This window comes from Oncorhynchus clarkii, chromosome 12, assembly GCF_045791955.1.
Source record: "Oncorhynchus clarkii lewisi isolate Uvic-CL-2024 chromosome 12, UVic_Ocla_1.0, whole genome shotgun sequence".
Taxonomy (NCBI): domain Eukaryota; kingdom Metazoa; phylum Chordata; class Actinopteri; order Salmoniformes; family Salmonidae; genus Oncorhynchus; species Oncorhynchus clarkii.
In genome coordinates this window covers 13849504-13870724 of record NC_092158.1, presented here as the reverse complement: position 1 = coordinate 13870724, position 21221 = coordinate 13849504, and the positions used below count along the sequence as shown (strand labels likewise).

Here is a 21221-nt window from a genome sequence, read left to right as displayed (position 1 = left end):
CGGAGGACGCATGACATTATGCCTTCGTCTATCCCGAGCCCGTACTACAACAATTGGATACCACGAAATTGGGGTAAAAACAAAAAAAGAAATTGAATATCAATCAAATTCAATCAAATGTATTTATAAATATAAGTACATCAGCTGACATCTCAAAGTGCTGTACAGAAACGCAGCCGAAAACCCCAAACAGCAAGCAATGCAGGTGTAGAAGCACGGTGGCTAGGAAAAACTCCCTAGAAATGCCAGAACCTAGGAAGAAACCTAGAGAGGAACCAGGCTATGAGGGGTGGCCAGTTCTCTTCTGTGTCAGGTGGAGATTATAACAGAACATGGCCAAGATGTTCAAATGTTATTTGATGACCAGCGTGGCTAAATAATAATAATCACAGTAGTTGTCGAGGGTGCAGCAAGTCAGCACCTCAGGAGTAAATGTCAGTTGGCTTTTCATAGCCGATCTTTCAAGAGTATCTCTACCGCTCCTGCTGTCTCTAGAGAGTTGAAAACAGCAGGTCCAGGAGAAGGTAGCACATCCCTTGAACAGGTCAGGGTTCCATAGCCGCAGGCAGAACAGTTGAAACTGGAGCAGCAGCACGGCCAGGTGGACTGGGGACAGCAAGGAGTCATCAGGCCAGGTAGTCCTGAGGCATGGTCCTAGGGCTCAGGTCCTCCGAGAGAGAAAGAAAGAAAGAAAGAAAGAAAGAAAGAAAGAAAGAAAGAAAAAGAGAAAGAGAGAATTAGAGAGAGCATACTTAAATTCACACAGGACACCGGAAAAGACAGGAGAAGTATTCCAGATATAACAAACTGACCCTAGCCCCCCGACACCTAACCTACTGCATCATAAATACTGGAGGCTAAGACAGGAGGGGTCTGGAGACACTGTGGCCCCGTCCGACGATACCCCCGGACAGGGCCAAATAGGCAGGATATAACCCCACCCACTTTGCCAAAGCACAGCCCCCCCACCACTAGAGGGATATCTTCAACCACCAACTTACCATCCTGAGACAAGGCCGGGGGGGGGGGGGGGGGAGCCAACCCGGACAGGATACTGTTGCACAAACAACATACTGATTTAGGTCTACACCATCACTGGTGTTATCAGGCTGTATTAGCTAGCTACATGTTCTCTTACTCAGTAGATGTATTAGCTAGCTAGCTATTAGCATTAGCGGCTAACAATTAGCATATCACAAGATTTAGTACAACTTGCTAAGAAAAGACAAACTAGCTGTTTGCTGATGTAAGAAACACAAACTAATAGTGTAATTATAGAACGCTAGTGGATTTATATTAAGAAGCAAAGTGAAAACAGCATTGTTGTCATCAACATTGTTGTATGTGCTGCATTGACCATGCAGACTGAACGCAAGTGTCTCGTGGTTAAGGAACAGCATGCGCTCCTTGAGTGACAGGGGGCATAGCTATGTCTGTGTGGAAAGTGGCACGGAGAGAGCTGAGAGAGATGACTCAAGTAGCGAAGTAAACTATACAAATTGACATTGCGCATGGCGTATCACGTTTAACAAACCAAGCATTGGTTTCCCTGCATCAATACCGGTATATCATAAAATATGGTATAGCGCCCACTATTTACTCTACTCTACTATTTGGTAACATTTGAATTAAGAGACAATTAACCACCAGTCTCAGTGACCATGAATACATTAAGTTAGAAATTACAATAAACCCTTTCTTCCTCTCTTCCTCTTCTCTTCTCTTTCCATTTCCTCCCTCCCTCTCCTCTCTTCTCTCTCTACATTTCCTCCCCCCCTCTCCTCTCTCCACCTCTCTCTCCCCATTTCCTCCCTCTTTTCTCTCTCCATTTCCTGCCTCATTCTCCTCTCCTCTCTCTCAATTTCCTCCCTCTCCTCTCTTCTCTCTCTACATATCCTCCCTCCCCCTCTCCCCTCTCCACCTCTCTCCATTTCCTCCCTCTCCTCTCACTCCATATCCTCCCTCTCCTCTCTCTCCATTTCCTCCTCTTTCTCCATTTGCTCCCTCCTTCCTCCCTCCCCATGTGATGTGCTCCCTCCCTCTGTCTGTGTGAAGGTTGCTAGGATACTGGGTGTTACCGATGAGATGCAAAGGATGATGGGAGTGGGCTCGGGACTGGAGTTGTTGACTCTTCCTCACGGACACCAGCTGAGACTGGACCTACTGGAGCGGTAAGGGTTCAGGTGGTAAGGGTTAGGGTTGTGGTTGAGGTTAGGGTTAGGTTTGAACCGGAATGTCGACATGAAGCTAGGGTTAGGAGTAGGGTTGTGGTTGAGGCTAGGGTTAGGGTTAGGTTTGAACCGGAATGTCGACATGAAGCTAGGGTTAGGAGTAGGGTTGTGGTTGAGGCTAGGGTTAGGGTTAGGTTTGAACCGGAATGTCGACAGGAAGCTAGGGTTAGGAGTAGGGTTGTGGTTGAGGCTAGGGTTAGGGTTAGGTTTGAACCGGAATGTCGACAGGAAGCTAGGGTTAGGAGTACCGTTGTGGTTGATGATGTTCTCATCATATTCTTCCTTGTTTCATCCCTCTCCTCTACTCCTCCTCCTCCCCTTCTCCTCCTCCTCCTCCCCTTCTCCTCAGGTTCTATACTATGTCTATAATGACAGCTGTGGACCTGCTGGGCTGTACCGGCAGTAAAGAGGAGAGGGCTGCTCTGCTCCATAAGACAATCCAGCTGGCTGCTGAACTCAAGAGCAACCTGGGGAACATGTTTGGCTTCGCCGCTGTGATGAGAGCACTGGAGCTACCACAGGTATGGACCAACCATGTACAGTACACACTCACACTCACACATGCAGTAATACACGCACAGTAATACACACACAGTAATACACACACAGTAATACACACACAGTAATACACACACAGTAATACACACACAGTAATACACACACACAGTAATACACACACAGTAATACACACACAGTAATACACACACACTCACACACACAGTAATACACACACAGTAATACACACACAGTAATACACACACACTCACACACACAGTAATACACACACAAAACCAAATATCGGTAGAGGTACACCATTATTATATGATATATTGTCACATGCTGTTATATTTCTCGTTCTCTTCTCTTTCGTCTCTCTGTGTCTCTCTCTCCTCTCTTCTCTTCTCTTTCGTCTCTCTGTGTCTCTCTCACCTCTCCTCTCCTCTCTTCTCTTCTCTTCTCTTTCGTCTCCCTGTGTTTCTCCTCTCTTTTCTTCTCTTTCATCTCTGTGTTTCTCTCTCTCCTCTCTTCTCTTTCGTCTCTCTTTGTCTCTCTCTCCTCTCTTCTCTTCTCTTTCGTCTCTTTATCTCTCTCTCCTCTCTTCTCTTCTCTTTCGTCTCTCTGTGTCTCTCTCACCTCTCCTCTCCTCTCTTCTCTTCTCTTTCGTCTCTTTGTCTCTCTCTCCTCTCTTCTCTTCTCTTTCGTCTCTCTCTGTGTCTCTCCTCTCTTTTCTTCTATTTCATCTCTTTGTTTCTCTCTTTCCGCTCTTCTCTTTCGTCTCTCTGTGTCTCTCTCTCTCTCCTCTCTTCTCTTCTCTTTCGTCTTTCTGCGTTTCTCTCTCTCCTCTCTTCTTTTTCGTCTCTCTGTGTCTCTCCTCTCTTTTCTTCTCTTTCATCTCTGTGTTTCTCTCTTTCCTCTCTTCTCTTTCGTCTCTCTGTGTCTCTCTCTCTCTCCTCTCTTCTCTTCTCTTTCGTCTTTCTGTGTCTCTCTCTCTCCTCTCTCCTCTTCTCTTTCATCTTTCTGCGTTTCTCTCTCTCCTCTCTTCTCTTTCGTCTCTCTGTGTCTCTCTCTCTCTCCTCTCTTCTCTTTCGTCTTTCTGTGTCTCTCTCTCTCTCCTCTCCTCTCTTTCGTCTCTCTGTGTCTCTCTCTCTCCTCTCTTCTCTTCTCTTTCGTCTCTCTGTGTTTCTCTCTCTCCTCTCTTCTCTTTTGTCTTTCTGTCTCTCTCTCTCTCCTCTCTTCTCTTTCGTCTTTCTGTTTCTCTCTCTCCTCTCCTCTCTTTCGTCTCTCTGTGTCTCTCTCTCTCTCCTCTCTTCTCTTCTCTTTCGTCTCTCTGTGTTTCTCTCTCTACTCTCTTCTCTTCTCTTTTATCTCTCTGTGTCTCTCTCTCTCTCTCCTCTCTTCTCTTCTCTTTCGTCTTTCTGTGTTTCTCTCTCTCCTCTCTTCTCTTTCGTCTCTGTGTCTCTCTCTCTCTCCTCTCTTCTCTTTCGTCTTTCTGTGTCTCTCTCTCTCTCCTCTCCTGTCTTTCGTCTCTCTGCGTCTCTCTCTCTCTCCTCTCTTCTCTTCTCTTTCATCTCTCTGTGTTTCTCTCTCTCCTCTCTTCTCTTTCGTCTTTCTGTGTGTCTCTCTCTCTCCTCTCTTCTCTTTCGTCTTTCTGTGTCTCTCTCTCCTCTCCTCTCTTTCGTCTCTCTGTGTCTCTCTCTCCTCTCTTCTCTTCTCTTTCGTCTCTCTGTTTCTCTCTCTCTGTTTCTCTTCTCTTCTCTTTCATCTCTCTGTGTCTCTCTCCTCTCCTCTCTTATCTTTCGTCTCTCTCTGTCTCTCTCTCCTCTCTTCTCTCTGTTTCTCTCTTCTCCTCTCTTCTCTTTCGTCTCTGTCTCTCTCTCTCCTCTCTTCTCTTCTCTTTCGTCTCTCTGTGATTGTCTCCTCTCTTCTCTTTCGTCTCTCTGTGTTTCTCTCTCTCCTCTCTTCTCTTTCGTCTCTCTGTGTTTCTCTCTCTCCTCTCTTCTCTTTCGTCTCTCTGTGTTTCTCTCTGCTCTCTTCTCTTTCGTCTTTCTGTTTCTCTCTCTCTCTCCTTTCTTCTCTTTCGTCTCTGTTTCTCTCTTTCCTCTCTTTTCTTTCATCTCTCTGTCTCTCTCTCTCCTCTCTTCTCTTCTCTTTCGTCTCTCTGTGTCTCTCTCTCTCCTCTCCTCTCTTCTCTTTCGTCTCTCTGTCTCTCTCTCTCTCCTCTCCTCTCTTCTCTTTCGTCTCTCTGTGTCTGTCTCTCTCTCTCCTCTCTCCTCTTTCATCTCTCTGTCTCTCTCTGTCTCTCTCTCTCTCTCTCTCTCTCTCTCTCTCTCTCTCTCTCTCTCTCTCTCTCTCAGATCTCTCGTCTGGAGCACACGTGGATGACGTTACGTCAGAGACACACAGAGGGGGCCATCCTCTATGAGAAGAAGCTCAAGCCGTTCATGAAGAACATGAACGATGGCAAAGGTACGGAGCTGGAGGCTGTGTGTGTCACTATGTGTGTTACTGTGTGTGTTTCTGTGTGTGTTACTGTGTGTGTTTCTGTGTGTGTTTCTGTGTGTGTTACTGTGTGTGTTACTGTGTGTGTTTCTGTGTGTGTTACTGTGTGTGTTTCTGTGTGTGTCTCTGTGTGTGTTTCTGTGTGTGTTACTGTGTGTGTTTCTGTGTGTGTCACTGTGTGTGTCTCTGTGTGTGTTTCTGTGTGTGTTTCTGTGTGTGTTTCTGTGTGTGTTTCTGTGTGTGTTACTGTGTGTGTTACTGTGTGTGTTTCTGTGTGTGTTTCTGTGTGTGTTTCTGTGTGTGTTACTGTGTGTGTTACTGTGTGTGTTTCTGTGTGTGTTTCTGTGTGTGTTACTGTGTGTGTTACTGTGTGTGTTTCTGTGTGTGTTTCTGTGTGCGTTGTGTGTTTGACATGCACAGGACACTGGTATGTGTGTTTCTCTCTCTGTGTCAGTGTGTCTCTCTCTCTGTGTGTTCCAGAGAGCACTGTGCTGTCCAACACCTCCTTCCCTCATGTGGTTCCTCTGCTGTCTCTGCTGGAGAGGAGTGTGGTCGTGGGGGAGGGGCCAGGGGCGGGGATGGAATCCTGGGAGAAAGTGGAGGTGGGGGTTGACGTGGTGATGTCACACCTGGAGGCGGCCCGGACCATCGCTCACCATGGGGGGCTGTATCGCACCAACGCTGAGACCAAACTACAGGGTAAGGCCTGGGGGAGCGTGTGTGTACGCGCTGTGTATTTGTCTGACTTGCACACACACGAGGCCCGGTTTCCCCGACTTAAATCACTGTCTGAATCTCATTCATCATTCGATAATCACAGACTCGTTCAGTCTTCATTGGAAGTGTTTTTTAGTCGAGCTTTAATGCAGGTCCAGGAAACCATTCCATAGAGTACAGAGTAGTATTATAGTATTGTGTGCTGAGTCAGCCGTATTGTTATGTATTAACCACCAAGGGCTTGATGTTGTGCATTGATTTATCTGACTGAGTAACAACTGTAGTGTTACAGTACATGTTGCTCCTTAATGCTGACGCATCCTAATATCTGACGGTGTGTGTGTGTGGTCAGTATGATGTATATAATGGCTCATTGACATTGATCTGAAATAATGATTGAGTTGTTGGTTGTTGTGCTATCTGTGGTAGTGTGCTGGTGATGGTTACGGTATGTTGACATTTATCACTATTGGTTCTGATTGATTCCAGTCGCTGGCGATGAGTGTATTGAGCAGGATGTCAATAACTATCTTAACTAGACTTTGTTTTCCACAATGTCTGTAATATTGATCAATCCCTCTCTTCTCTTTTTTTCTCTTCCTCTCCCTTATGTTCTGTTGTCTCCTCCTCTCCTCCTCCTCTCTTCCTCTCCTCCTCCTCTTTTCCCCTCCCTTATGTTCTTTTGTCTCCTCCTCTCCTCCTCCTCTCTTCCTCTCCTCCTCCTCTCTTCCTCTCCCTTATGTTCTGTTGTCTCCTCTCCTCCTCCTCTCTTTCTCTCCCTTATGTTATGTTGTCTCTTCCTCTCCTCTCTTCCTCCTCTCTTCCTCTCCCTTATGTTCTGTTGTCTCTTCCTCTCCTCCTGTCCTCTCCTTTCTGTCCTCTCTTCTCACTCCTCTCCTCCTCCTCCACCAGGCTTCCAGGAGAGGGAGGAGGTTCTGGAGATCTTCCGGACAGAGTTCCAGATGAGGTTGCTATGGGGAAGTCGGGGGTCGGAGGGCAGCCAATCAGAGCGCTATGAGAAGTTTGACAAAGTTCTGACCGCTCTCTCTCACAAGCTGGAACCTCTTGTACGCCACAGTGAACTATAGCACCCATCTCACCGAACACCCCTATACACAGCACTCACAGTGGTATGGCCCGTCTCCCCACACTGCTGCTGGATGATTCCAATGTGAGGGGAGGAAGCAGCTAACAGAGACAAGAGAATAGACTGAGAGAAGACGAGGGTACGCTAGGAGAGAAGGAGCGTCTCGCTGTATATCCCCATAAAAGTCATAAAGGGCTTTTTCAGAGCTCTTAAACTGTGTGGGATGTTACATATTCTGCCTATCTTCGAAGTACAGATAATTGTGCGCTTAGGGTCAAACAACACAGGGAAGGGAGTATAGGGAAGACAAAGCTCTGGTTTGTCTAAAACCTCCCTCACTAGTACTGTCACACTCTGTAGTATCACCAACTTAAAGAGACAGTAATATTTAAAACAACGTTTGTGCTCTTCAGGACACCTGTATAAAATATATACAACTATCTATCGCTATGACCTGTGTCACCAGACCTCAGCTTCAGACTGAGAGGTAGTGTGTTCTGAAATCTGTTGTTCTTGTATAGACTCTCTGCATGTCTGCCATTCATTCCATATTCCATCACGTCCCCTGCTGATGACACCTGCAGTATGCTCATACAGCTGGTCTCTTATCTATCTGTTTTGAACAAGTCATAATATATGTTATGTTTCCAAATCACATCAGCTGTCTGAGGCGTACTGTGCTCTGCCTAAAAGCATTTTCTCACTGTGGACTTGTGTCTCTGTTTGTGTGCTGTTCAGTGGCAGTTGTCTTATATGAGGGCTCTTCTGAGAAGCATTCACCCTCCCTCTTCTTTTTTTCGTTTCTGGCATGTCATAAATGTTTCTCAAATCAAAACAAAATCAAATTGTATTGGTCACATGCACATATTGGGCAGATGTTATTGCGGGTGTAGTGAAATTCTTCTGGCATGTCATTAATGTTTCTGGCATGTCATTAATGTTAATGTTTCTGGCATGTCATTAATGTTTCTGGTATGTCATTAATGTTTCTGGCATGTCATTAATGTTTCTGGCATGTCATTAATGTTAATGTTTCTGGTATGTCATTAATGTTAATGTTTCTGGCATGTCATTAATGTTTCTGACATGTCATTAATGTTTCTGGCATGTCATTAATGTTTCTGGTATGTCATTAATGTTAATGTTTCTGGCATGTCATGAATGTTTCTGGTATGTCATTAATGTTAATGTTTCTGGTATGTCATTAATGTTAATGTTTCTGGCATGTCATTAATATTTCCTGATGACTCCTGTCCCATTTGCATCATATGAGCATGTTTTTTCTGCACTTGTCACACACACAATTAAAAATACCCATAATGCACTCTCACCTGTTTGTGTAAACTATTGTACTTCAGGCACATGTGTTATAATGTAAAACACTGACTGTGCTGTTCTCTTGATCGTTACATAGATTTTTTGAAAGGCGGGGCATTCCAAATACTGAGGGATCATATTGGTAACATATTTGACAGACTTTGTTGACATGGTAACGTAACATGCTTGAGCCTCTGCTGTTCCCATACGATTCAGGTTTAACCGGCGTGAATGAATGTGCTTTGGTCTGAAAGCGATCCAGAACGTTCTCAGGGCAGAATGGAGCCCCCCCCCCCCCCCCCCCAGACCTAGCCTGGTCCCAGATCTGTCTGTGCCTTCTTCTTGAAAACAGCGATGGTCATTGCCAGCCAAACAATGCCCATAGGATTTGACACGACAGCACAAATAGATGTGGGACCAGGCTACCTCAGACCCCCCCAGTGACTGTATGATGGACTGTGGGTTGTTCTGTATGTAAGATGTGTGATTGATATGGACAGTCATTGAGAACATTCTACTCCAAAACCGTGAAGAAAGTTTATTCACAAAGTCATTGTAGGATCCTCATGCGATTTCACTCACTTTAATTCATCTTCATAGAATGTCCTCTAAAAATGTATTGTTGCTGAAATGCTTTAGTGAAATAAATGTCATGCTTAGAGGAATCTGGCAACTTCCTTTGAACTAAATACATTGTGACCTTTGATCAAATAATTCCTGGAAACTTTTCATCTGCCGACTCCTAACCAGTGGCCACGTTACTGTCACAGTGGTCACGTTGCTGTCACAGTGGTCACAGTGGTCACAGTGGTCACGTTGCTGTCACAGTGGTCACAGTGGTCACATTGCTGTCACAGTGGTCACGTTGCTGTCACAGTGGTCACAGTGGTCACAGTGGTCACGTTGCTGTCACAGTGGTCACAGTGGTCACAGTGGTCACGTTACTGTCACAGTGGTCATGTTACTGTCACAGTGGTCACGTTACTGTCACAGTGGTCATGTTACTGTCACAGTGGTCACCTTACTGTAACAGTGGTCATGTTACTGTCACAGTGGTCACGTTACTGTCACAGTGGTCATGTTACTGTCACAGTGGTCACCTTACTGTCACAGTGGTCACCTTACTGTCACAGTGGTCACGTTACTGTCACAGTGGTCATGTTACTGTCACAGTGGTCACGTTACTGTCACAGTGGTCACCTTACTGTCACAGTGGTCATGTTACTGTCACAGTGGTCACGTTACTGTCACAGTGGTCACCTTACTGTCACAGTGGTCATGTTACTGTCACAGTGGTCACCTTACTGTCACAGTGGTCACCTTACTGTCACAGTGGTCATGTTACTGTCACAGTGGTCACGTTACTGTCACAGTGGTCATGTTACTGTCACAGTGGTCACGTTACTGTCACAGTGGTCATGTTACTGTCACAGTGGTCACGTTGCTGTCACAGTGGTCACAGTGGTCACAGTGGTCATGTTGCTGTCACAGTGGTCACAGTGGTCACATTGCTGTCACAGTGGTCACGTTGCTGTCACAGTGGTCACAGTGGTCACAGTGGTCACGTTGCTGTCACAGTGGTCACAGTGGTCACGTTACTGTCACAGTGGTCATGTTACTGTCACAGTGGTCACGTTACTGTCACAGTGGTCATGTTACTGTCACAGTGGTCACCTTACTGTAACAGTGGTCATGTTACTGTCACAGTGGTCACGTTACTGTCACAGTGGTCATGTTACTGTCACAGTGGTCACCTTACTGTCACAGTGGTCACGTTACTGTCACAGTGGTCATGTTACTGTCACAGTGGTCACGTTACTGTCACAGTGGTCACCTTACTGTCACAGTGGTCATGTTACTGTCACAGTGGTCACGTTACTGTCACAGTGGTCACCTTACTGTCACAGTGGTCATGTTACTGTCACAGTGGTCATGTTACTGTCACAGTGGTCATGTTACTGTCACAGTGGTCACGTTACTGTCACAGTGGTCACGTTACTGTCACAGTGGTCATGTTACTGTCACAGTGGTCACGTTACTGTCACAGTGGTCATGTTACTGTCACAGTGGTCACGTTACTGTCACAGTGGTCACGTTGCTGTCGACACAAAAGCTCTATGGCTGATGATCATGATGATTAGTTATTTTCAGTTATTTTATCGTCAATGTCTGCTGATTGGTTTCTAATCAAATATGTATTAGGCTGACTCTCAGATCTATGCAATCACATTAATTAATGAATTACTGAACTAATTCATGGTTTAGTCCCATAGGAAACAAACACCCTGAGGATGTGAGCTGTGTGTGAGTGCCAGGCAGACGGTGCATCCCAGGTTATATTAATTAAGCACCAAACAAAGGAAAACAGGCTGAAACAGGGAGGGATTATCTGAACATGTTCAATTGTTTTTGTCTTCTGTTGCAAAATGTTTTGCTACTGTGTGTCCCAGTCAGCCAGTGAGGATAAATGGTGAGTTCAATGACCAATTGTCCCTTCTGTCCAGAAGAGGGCACTGTTGCTCAGTCAGCAAAATAATCCAGAGTGACTATTGAATTGAATTTGGTGATTTTGTGGGTTTTTTTTTGCGATTATGAATAAAGCCTACTGTTTTAGGATCAATAATGATGTGCTATATGTAATGATGTTTGTCTCACCTTATGTTGTACAGATTACACGTCTGGGTTTTCCCTGTTGTAAATAGTAAATCTGGAATGATGAACCTGTAAAGAAACAGGACAAATACTCCCATGTTTGTGACACCCACGTTTTTTTTTAATGTACTGTACATAAAGGTTCACTTGTTTTTCAAATAAACAAAGCTTTTGTCCATGCTTTGCAGGCCTATGGCTTGATTCTATTGACTCTATTCGCTACTCTATGTTCAAGGTAGAAATCGCTAGATGGCAGTACTGTCTCACTAATAATGTTGAACGAGAGTTGCATCATGAGCTTTTAACATCACCCCTGTCTTCATCCTTGTCTAGCTACTCGCGTACACAGTGTTTCAGCTAGCTTCATGGGTACCTTCAGCACAGTTCAAAGGTGTTTCATACTGGTAAGATAGAACTACTGGACATCAAAGAAGATGTGACGAGTTGCCATTTTGAAATCAAAGCCTTTCGACCTGTGAAATGTCTGTCAATACTGCCGTCCCTGTGTGCCTGTCTGCACATATGTCCGTGTGTGTGTTGGCCTGTCTTTGAGCTACCGAGCATGTGCACTGAAGCTCGGGGCTGGGCATTAGATAACAAGGGTCTCACGTGACTCTATATGGTCAGTGCGGGGCGGAGACGAGATGGTGGTGGAGACAGGGGGAAAAGAACAGGCGAGCAGTGTGAGTTTGTGTTAAGAGTCAGGAATCAGTCCATGTTACGAGTCAGGACTCAGGCCATGTTAAGATTCAGGACTCAGCCCATGTTACGAGTCAGGACTCAGTCTATGTTACGAGTCAGGACTCAGTCTATGTTACGAGTCAGGACTCAGCCCATGTTAACAGTCAGGACTCAGTCTATGTTACGAGTCAGGACTCAGTCCATGTTAACAGTCAGAACTCAGCCCATGTTAACAGTCAGGACTCAGTCTATGTTACGAGTCAGGACTCAGTCCATGTTAACAGTCAGGACTCAGCCCATGATAACAGTCAGGACTCAGCCCATGCTGTCTCACCCCCCTCCCCCTCCCTACGCCAAGAAGACAATGGTACGGCCAGGCTGTCTCACCCACCCCCCCCTACCCCTCCCTACGCCAAGAAGACAATGGTACGGCCAGGCTGCCTCACGCCCCCCTCCCCCTCCCTACGCCAAGAAGACAATGGTACGGCCAGGCTGTCTCACCCCCCTCCCTACGCCAAGAAGACAATGGTACGGCCAGGCTGTCTCTCACCCCTACCCCTCCCTACGCCAATAAGACAATGGTACGGCCAGGCTGTCTCACGCCCCCCTCCCCCTCCCTACGCCAAGAAGACAATGGTACGGCCAGGCTGTCTCTCACCCCTCCCCCTCCCTACGCCAAGAAGACAATGGTACGGCCAGGCTGTCTCTCACCCCTCCCCTTCCCTACGCCAAGAAGACAATGGTACGGTCAGGCTGTCTCTCACCCCTCCCCTTCCCTACGCCAAGAAGACAATGGTACGGCCAGGCTGTCTCTCACCCCGCCCCCTCCCTACGCCAAGAAAACAATGGTACGGTCAGGCTGTCTCTCACCCCTCCCCCTCCCTACGCCAAGAAGACAATGGTACGGTCAGGCTGTCTCACCCCCCACCCCTCCCTACGCCAAGAAGACAATGGTATGGCCAGGCTGTCTCACCCCCCGCCCCTCCCTACGCCAAGAAGACAATGGTACGGCCAGGCTGCCTCACCCCCCCCCCCCCCCCCCCCCCCCCTCCCTACGCCAAGAAGACAATGGTACGGCTAGGCTGTCTCATACCCCAGCGCTCAGAGTCACAGGCGTGGGAGGTAGAGAAACAACGTCAAACAAAAGATTTATTGTGATGAAATGATCTACAATTCAAAAAGGCCACGATGAGGACATCCCAGTGTGTGTTGATGCTGAGGAAGAGAAGAAAGGAGTTGATGTACTTTCATATTAGTTTCATAACCTACGCAGCAGTAACTATGGGGTGTGTGAATGACAATAAGCCACACAGAGGGCTTTCTCTCTGCTATCCCCGTCTGTCTCCATGATCCATGTAACAGGCTCATTCTTCTATTTCTTTATATGCTGCTCACTGAAACAGACCACGGCTCTCTTTCCCATCCTCACCAATTCACTACTAATCTAATCCTCTCTGCCTCTTTTCACTGGAAATCTATTGTGTTCTCCGTTGTCGGTTATCCATGTGTGACATAGCTGCTTGTTCATGGCAGTATATCACAGGATTTATCACATCTGATTGATCACATAGCAGCACCAATTGTATTGTGTTGGTGTGGGGTTCAATACAGCACCAATTGTATTGTGTTGGTGTGGGGTTCAATGCAGCACCAATTGTATTGTGTTGGTGTGGGGTTCAATGCAGCACCAATTGTATTGTGTTGGTGTGGGGTTCAATACAGCACCAATTGTATTGTGTTGGTGTGGGGTTCAATGCAGCACCAATTGTATTGTGTTGGTGTGGGTTCAATGCAGCACCAATTGTATTGTGTTGGTGTGGGGTTCAATGCAGCACCAATTGTATTGTGTTGGTGTGGGGTTCAATGCAGCACCAATTGTATTGTGTTGGTGTGGGGTTCAATGCAGCACCAATTGTATTGTGTTGGTGTGGGGTTCAATGCAGCACCAATTGTATTGTGTTGGTGTGGGGTTCAATGCAGCACCAATTGTATTGTGTTGGTGTGGGGTTCAATGCAGCACTAATTGTATTGTGTTGGTGTGGGGTTCAATGCAGCACCAATTGTATTGTGTTGGTGTGGGGTTCAATGCAGCACCAATTGTATTGTGTTGGTGTGGGGTTCAATGCAGCACCAATTGTATTGTGTTGGTGTGGGTTCAATGCAGCACCAATTGTATTGTGTTGGTGTGGGGTTCAAAGCAGCACCAATTGTATTGTGTTGGTGTGGGTTCAATGCAGCACCGATTGTAGCACCGATTGTATTGTGTTTGTGTGGGGTTCAATGCAGCACCAATTAGAGGTCGACCGATTATGATTTGTCAACGCCGATACCGATTATTGGAGGACTAAAAAAAGCAGATACTGATTAATCAGCCGATTTTTATATATATATATTTGTAATAATGACAATTACAACAATACTGAATGAACAATTCACTTTTATTTTAACTTCATATAATACATAATACATTTAGTCTCAAATAAATAATGAAACATGTTCAATTTGGTTTAAATAATGAAAAACAAAGTGTTGGAGAAGAAAGTAAAAGTGCAATATGTGCCATGTAAGAAAGCTAACGTTTAAGTTCCTTGCTCAGAACATGAGAACATTTGAAAGCTGGTGGTTCCATTTAACATGAGTCTTCAATATTCCCAGTTAAGAAGTTTTAGGTTGTAGTTATTATAGGAATTACAGGACGATTTCTCTCCATACCATTTGTATTTCAAATACCTGTGAGTATTGGATATTCTTATAGGCACTAGTATTGCCAGCCTAATCTCGGGAGTTGATAGGCTTAAACTGTCATAAACAGCGCTGTGCTTCAAGCATTGCTAAGAGCTGCTGGCAAACGCAGTAAAGTGCTGTTTGAATGAATGCTTACAAGCCTGCTGCTGCCTACCACCGCTCAGTCAGACTGCTCTATCAAATATCAAATCATATACTTAATTATAATAAACTAAATACACAGAAATACGAGCCTTTGGTCATTAATATGGTCAAATACGGAAACTGTCATTTTGAAAACAAAATGCTTATTCTTTCTATTCTTAATGTAATCTAATTTGACGTGGAGGGGAAAGCAGCCCCCCCTGCACCTCTCTGGTTCAGAGGGGTTGGGTTAAATACGGTTGAATGCATTCAGTTGTAAAACTAAGACTAGGTATCCCCCTTTCCTTTCCCCTTCGCTTCCCTAATCCATTATGACCCCAGATCCGCTCTATGAATATAGACCCCGGTTATGCGCTGGTCTGGGATCAGAGAGAGCGTGTTATGGTGGCCCGACAGCAGAGGAAGAACTCAGACAAGCTTAGCGTTAATGTGAAGTGACATCACACTGATGGGTTAATACTAATATGTTAATATTTGGCTATCTGAATCTTTAAGGGGTTCCTTGTAGCCACCCCTCTTCTCACAGCCACGCCACACACACATGGTCTGAACCATCGCTTTCCGGTAGAAAATGACTGTGCCACACAGAAGGCTGCTGAGGGTAGAATGGCTCATAATAATGGCTGGAACAGAGCAAATGGAATGGTATCAAACACCTGCACACCAGGCGTTTGATGTATTTGATACCATTCCACTGATTCCACTCCAGTCATTACCATGAGTCCGTCTTCCCCAATTGAGGTGCCACCAACCTCCTGTGCTGTGCCACTATCATATTGTTGAAACTGTGGAATGAAAGACTACTGGCTATTACTGCTGTAAATCAAGTGTATTACATAAGGAGTTCCACCATTTTAGAATTGGAAGCAATGAGCTGTGCGGAGGGCTGCGGACAGTTTCGCCTCCTACAAAAACCCAATTTAACCACTGCCCTGCCTGTGTAATGAAAAGTCCCTAGAGGATCCTGCTGCTTGTCTTGCACTAGAGGATGTCTTGTCCACTCCCCTGGACATCAGTCTGTCTGTGGTCTCCTTTCCCCTGGACATCAGTCTGTCTGTGGTCTCCTTTCCCCTGGACATCAGTCTGTCTGTGGTCTCCTTTCCCCTGGACATCAGTCTGTCTGTGGTCTCCTTTTCCCTGGACATCAGTCTGTCTGTGGTCTCCTTTTCCCTGGTCATCAGTCTGTCTGTGGTCTCATTTTCCCTGGACATCAGTCTGTCTGTGGTCTCCTTTTCTCTAGACATCAGTCTGTCTGTGGTCTCCTTTCCCCTCATTTTCTGACCCCCTCAGCATCCACCTCACCATCCTCTACTCCTGTATTTCCTCATTACCACATGAATGGCGTCTAGAAATGGCTACTGAAGCCTTGTACACCAACAGAAGGCAGGAGATTTGCAATTCAATCTCCACCCAAATCGAGACAGGCCTGTCACCAATATGACAGAGGACAGGGGAGGGGGGAGGCTGTGCCTGCATCACAGCATCACCACACACACAAACACACACATACTCATGCATGCGTACACACACACTACTGCAACCACCAATATCACTTTTACAAAACATCATGTATGAGTTTTCCTATTTTGTTGCATATGGTGTTATGAGACTTATAGTCAAACCTTTTTGAAATAGTAGGCAGTTAGAAACACCCTCAAACTTTTAGTGACTTTTTTAAAATTCAATATTTTGTTACGTTACAGCCTTATTATAAAATGGATTAAACAAAAATGTTCCTCATCTATCTACACACAATAGCCCAGAATCACAAAGCGAAAACAGGTTTTTCGAAATTTCTGCAAATTAAAAACAGAAATACCTTATTTACATAAGTATTCAGACCCTTCGCTATGCGACTTGAAATTGAGCTCAGGTGCATCCTGTTTCCATTGAGCATCCTTGAGATGTTTCTACACCTTATTTGTAGTCCACCTGTGGTAAATTCAAATGATTGGACATGATTTGGAAAAGCACACAGCTGTCTATATAAGGTCCCAGAGTTGACAGTGCATGTCAGAGCAAAAACCAAGCCATGAGGTTGAAGGAATTGTCTGTGAGCTCCGAGATAGGATTGTGTCAAGGCAGAGATCTGGGGAAGGCTACCAAAAATGTTTCTGCAACATTGAAGATCCTCAAGAATACAGTGGCCTCCATCAAAAATAAATGGAAGAAGTTTGGAACCACCAAGACTCTTCCTAGAGCTGGCCGTCCAGCCAAACTGAGAAATGGGGAGAAGGGCCTTGGACAGGGATGTGTCAAAGAACACAATGGTCTCTCTGACAGAGCTCCAGAGTTCCTCTGTGGAGATGGGAGAACCTTCCAGAAGGACAACCATCTCTGCAGCACTCCACCAATTAAGCCTTAATGGTAGAGGGGCGAGATGGAAGGCATTCCCCAGGAAAATAGACATGACAGCCCGTCTGATGAAACCAAGATTGAACTCTTTAGCCTGAATGCCAAGCGTCACGTCTGGAGGAAACCTGGCACCATCTCTTCACTGAAGCATGGTGGTGTCAACATCACGCGGTAGGGGATGTTTTTCAACGGCAGGGACTGTGAGACTAGTCAGGGAATGATGAACAGAGAGATCCTTGATGAAAACCTGCTACAGAGCACTCAGGACCTCAGAGTAGTCAGTAGACCTTACAGTGAAATGCTTACTTACGAGCACCTAACCAGCAATGCAGTTTCAAAAAATACAGATAAACGGGCCTCCCGGGTGGCGCAGTGGTTAAGGGCGCTGTACTGCAGCGCCAGCTGTGCCATCAGAGTCCCATTCCCAGAGCCTGGGTTCGCGCCCAGGCTCTGTCGTAACCGGCCGCGACCGGGAGGTCCGTGGGTCGACGCACAATTGGCCTAGCGTCGTCCGGGTTAGGGAGAGCTTGGTCGGTAGGGAGGTCCTTGTCTCATCGCGCACCAGCGACTCCTTGGCGGGCCGGGCGCAGTGCGCACTAACCAAGGTTGCCAGGTGCACGGTGTTTCCTCTGGCGCATTGGTGCGGCTGGCTTCCGGGTTGGATGCGCGCTGTGTTAAGAAGCAGTCTCTCCCGAGCCCGTACGGGAGTTGTAGCAATGAGACAAGATAGTAGCTACTACAACAATTGGATACCACGAAATTGGGGAGAAAAAAGGGGGTAAAAAAAATAAAAATAAATACAGATAAGAATTAGAGATAAAAGTAACGAGTAGCAGTGAAATAACAATAGCGAGACTATGTACAGGGGGGTACCGATACAGAGTCAATGTGTGGGGGCACCGGTTATTTGAGGTAGTATGTACATGTAGGTAGAGTTATTAACGTGACTATGCAGAGATGACAGAGAGCAGCAGTGGTGTAAAGAGAGGGGTGAGGCGTGAGGGGGCACTGCAAATAGTCTGGGTACTTGTTAAGGAGTCTTATGGCTTTGGGGTAGGGTTTTGGGGTAGAAGCTGTTTAGAAGTCTCTTGGACCTAGACTTGGCGCACCGGTACCGCTTGCCGTGCGACAGCAGAGAGAACAGTCTATGACTAAAGTGACTGGAGTCGTTGACAATTTTTAGGGCCTTCCTCCGACACCTCCTGGTATAGAGGTCCTGGATGGCAGGAAGCTTGGCCTCAGTGATGTACTGGGCATTTCGTAATACCCTCTGTAGTGCATTGCGGTCGGAGGCCGAGCAGTTGCCATACCAGGCAGTAATGCAACCAGTCAGGATGCTCTCGGTGGTGCAGCTGAAGAACCTTTTAGCTGTGCAGCGGCTAAATCCAAGATGGCATAGCAGTCGGACGTGTGTTTGTCTTGTCCCGTTTTGTCCTGTGTAAATAGTCGGTTTCCTCGTTTTTTCGTATATATTTTAATGTCACTTTTCATCTATGACCTGAAAATACTTTCCTGCGACCCGCCTCACACTGGAACCCCCATCAGAAGCTAGCCAGCTAACTAGCTACTAGCTAGTAGTCAGTTAGCCACTGCTAGCGGTCTTCACCGTTAACTCAGACACCAGCCAGCTTCAGCTCAGTCAATTTTTTAATTTTTTTATTTATCCATTATTTTACCAGGTAAGTTGACTGAGAACACGTTCTCATTTGCAGCAATACCTGCCAGTCTGCAAAGCGCAATATCAACCCAGAGCATATCTGACTGCTTTTCTCTACCACATCACCGGATTCCTGACGCAAGCTCTGGACCATTACACTGGATCATCGCAGCTAGCTAGCTGAAAGCGAGTGGCTATTGCTGGCTAACACCTCTGTTCCGAAGCATGCAGTTACCCTTGAGCTAGCCTCAAGCTAGGCCCATTTCCGGGCTAGCTGAAGAGGTCCATCAGCCAATTTCTTGGGCTACAATACTTCTTTTGCCAATTGGCCTGGACCCTTTATTGCCGACACGGAGCCTTGCCGATCCATCACGACTGGTCTGCCAACGTAATTGTCCGGGGTGGTTTCAACAGGCTTTTCCGTTGCGATGTCGCCGAAGACCCATCTGCTATTCCCGGCCTGCTAGCTTTCTAAATCGCCATGTCTCCCGCTCGCCTAGCGTAGTAGCGACTACTGAACGGCTCCCTGACTCACCTATTGCTGCTCATTCGACCCTATATTCACTCGGCTACACATGCCTCTCCCTAATGTCAATACGCCTTGTCTACTCCTGTTTCGGTTAGTTATTGTTGTTTTATTTCACTGTAGAGCCCCCATCCCCGCTCAACATACCTTAGATAGCTCTTTTGTCCCACCCCCCACACATGCGGAGACCTCCCCTGGCTTAACTGGTGCCTCCAGAGACACAACCTCTCTCATCGTCACTCAATATCTAGGTTTACCTCCACTGTACTCACATCCAACCATACGTTGTCTGTTCCTTATGCCCTGAATCTATTCTACCATGCCCAGAAATCTGCTCCTTTTATTCTCTGTTCCCATCACACTAAACGACCAGTTCTTATAGCCTTTAGCCATACCCTGATCCTACTCATCCTCTTTTCCTCTGGTGATGTAGAGGTTAACCCAGGCCCTGTATCCCACCAGCACTACACCTATTCCCCAGGCGCTCTCTTTTGTTGACTTCTGTAACCGTAAAAGCCTTGGTTTCATGCATGTTAACATCAGAAGCCTCCTCCCGAAGTTTGTTTTATTCACTGCTTTAGCACACTCCACCAACCCTGATGTCCTAGTCATGTCTGAATTTTGGCTTAGGAAGTCCACCAAAAACCCTGACATTTCCATCCCTAACTATAACATTTTCCGACAAGATAGAACTGCCAAAGGGGGCGGGGTTGCAATCTACTGCCGAGATAGCCTGCAGAGTTCTGTCATACTATCCAAGTCTGTGCCCAAATAATTTGAGCTTCTACTTTTAAAAAGCCACCTTTCCAGAAACAAGTCTCTCACCGTTGTCGCTTGCTATAGACCACCTTCTGCCCCCAGCTGTGCCCTGGACACAATATGTAATTTGATTGCCACCCAATCTATCTTCAGAGCTCGTGCTGTTAGGTGACCTTAACTGGGACATGCTTAACACCCCGGCCATCCTACAATCTAAGCTTGATGCCCTCAATCTCACACAAATGATCAAAGAACCTACCAGGTACAACCCTAAATCCGTAAACACAGGCACCCTCATAGATATCATCCTGACCAACCTGCCCTCTAAATACACCTCTGCTGTCTTCAACCAGGATCTCAGCGATCAATGCCTCATTGCTTGCGTCCATAATCAAACGATCACCCCTCATCACTGTCAAACGCTCCCTAAAATTTGCAAACCTGCTCCAGAGCGCTCAGGACCTCAGACTGGGGCGAAGATTCAGCTTCCAAACGGACAACAACCCTAAGCACACAGCCAAGACAACGCATGAGTGGCTTCAGCCAAGACAACGCATGAGTGGTCTCTGAATGTCCTTGAGTGACCCAGCCAGAGCCCGGACTTGTCATTGTGGGTTATTGTGTGTAGATTGATGAGAGGGGAAAAACGATTTAATACATTTTAAAAGAAGGCTGTAATGTAACAAAATGTCTGAATACTTTCCAAAGTCACTGTACTTTTGGCCATGTAGTTTAGTCACCTCCAAAGCAATCTATTCTTTAAAAATCTCACTTGAGTTATGAGGATGTCCCTGATGAACTTGCGATCACAAAAGGGCTCCCAGAAAGTTTGAAAACCCCTCATGGGACAGGGATGAATGCTTTGAGAGAGAGACACACTCAGACAGATAGACTCTGGGCTCTTAGCCAGCTCAGCACCAGAGCATCATTCTCCAGGCAATGTGAGCTCTCTTTATATGGGCCCGTTCTGCACCTGCAGTAGACACACTCTATCTTTGCCTCCATCCCCATCTGATCTGTCCTCTTTTACTCTCCACCCTCTTTCTCCCAGTCATCTTTGTACTTTGGAATGAGATGTTTGACTCTTGGTCAGGTCATGTAGTTGTCTTCACCCCTAAAGTAAGCTATATATATATATTTTTTATCTCACTCGAGTTAAGAGGGGGTCCCCAATGTGGACACCTGCTCGTTGAACATCTCAATCCAAAATCATGGGCATTGCTATGGAGTTGGTCACCCCTTTGCTGCTATAACATATCAAATCAAATGTTATTGGTCACATACACATGGTCAGCAGATGTTAATGCGGGTGTAGCTAAATGCTTGTGCTTCTAGTTCCGACCGTGCAGT

At 46.2% G+C, this 21221-nt stretch overlaps 1 protein-coding gene across 2 annotated transcripts in view; it reads left to right on the top strand.

Moving 5' to 3' along the window:
• Positions 1 to 8359, top strand: part of LOC139422735 (SH2 domain-containing protein 3C-like) — a 124467-nt gene extending 116108 nt beyond the window's left edge. Inside the window, exons 7-11 of one of the 2 annotated variants that reach the window (XM_071174046.1) lie at positions 2056 to 2171; positions 2581 to 2752; positions 5087 to 5198; positions 5712 to 5930; positions 6861 to 8359. In XM_071174046.1, coding sequence (XP_071030147.1) covers positions 2056 to 2171; positions 2581 to 2752; positions 5087 to 5198; positions 5712 to 5930; positions 6861 to 7036 — 795 coding nt within the window. In that variant the 3' untranslated portion in view covers positions 7037 to 8359. The remainder of the gene's footprint in view (positions 1 to 2055; positions 2172 to 2580; positions 2753 to 5086; positions 5199 to 5711; positions 5931 to 6860) is intronic. The other variant, XM_071174045.1, reaches the window with a different exon arrangement.
• The last annotated feature ends 12862 nt before the right edge of the window (positions 8360 to 21221 follow it).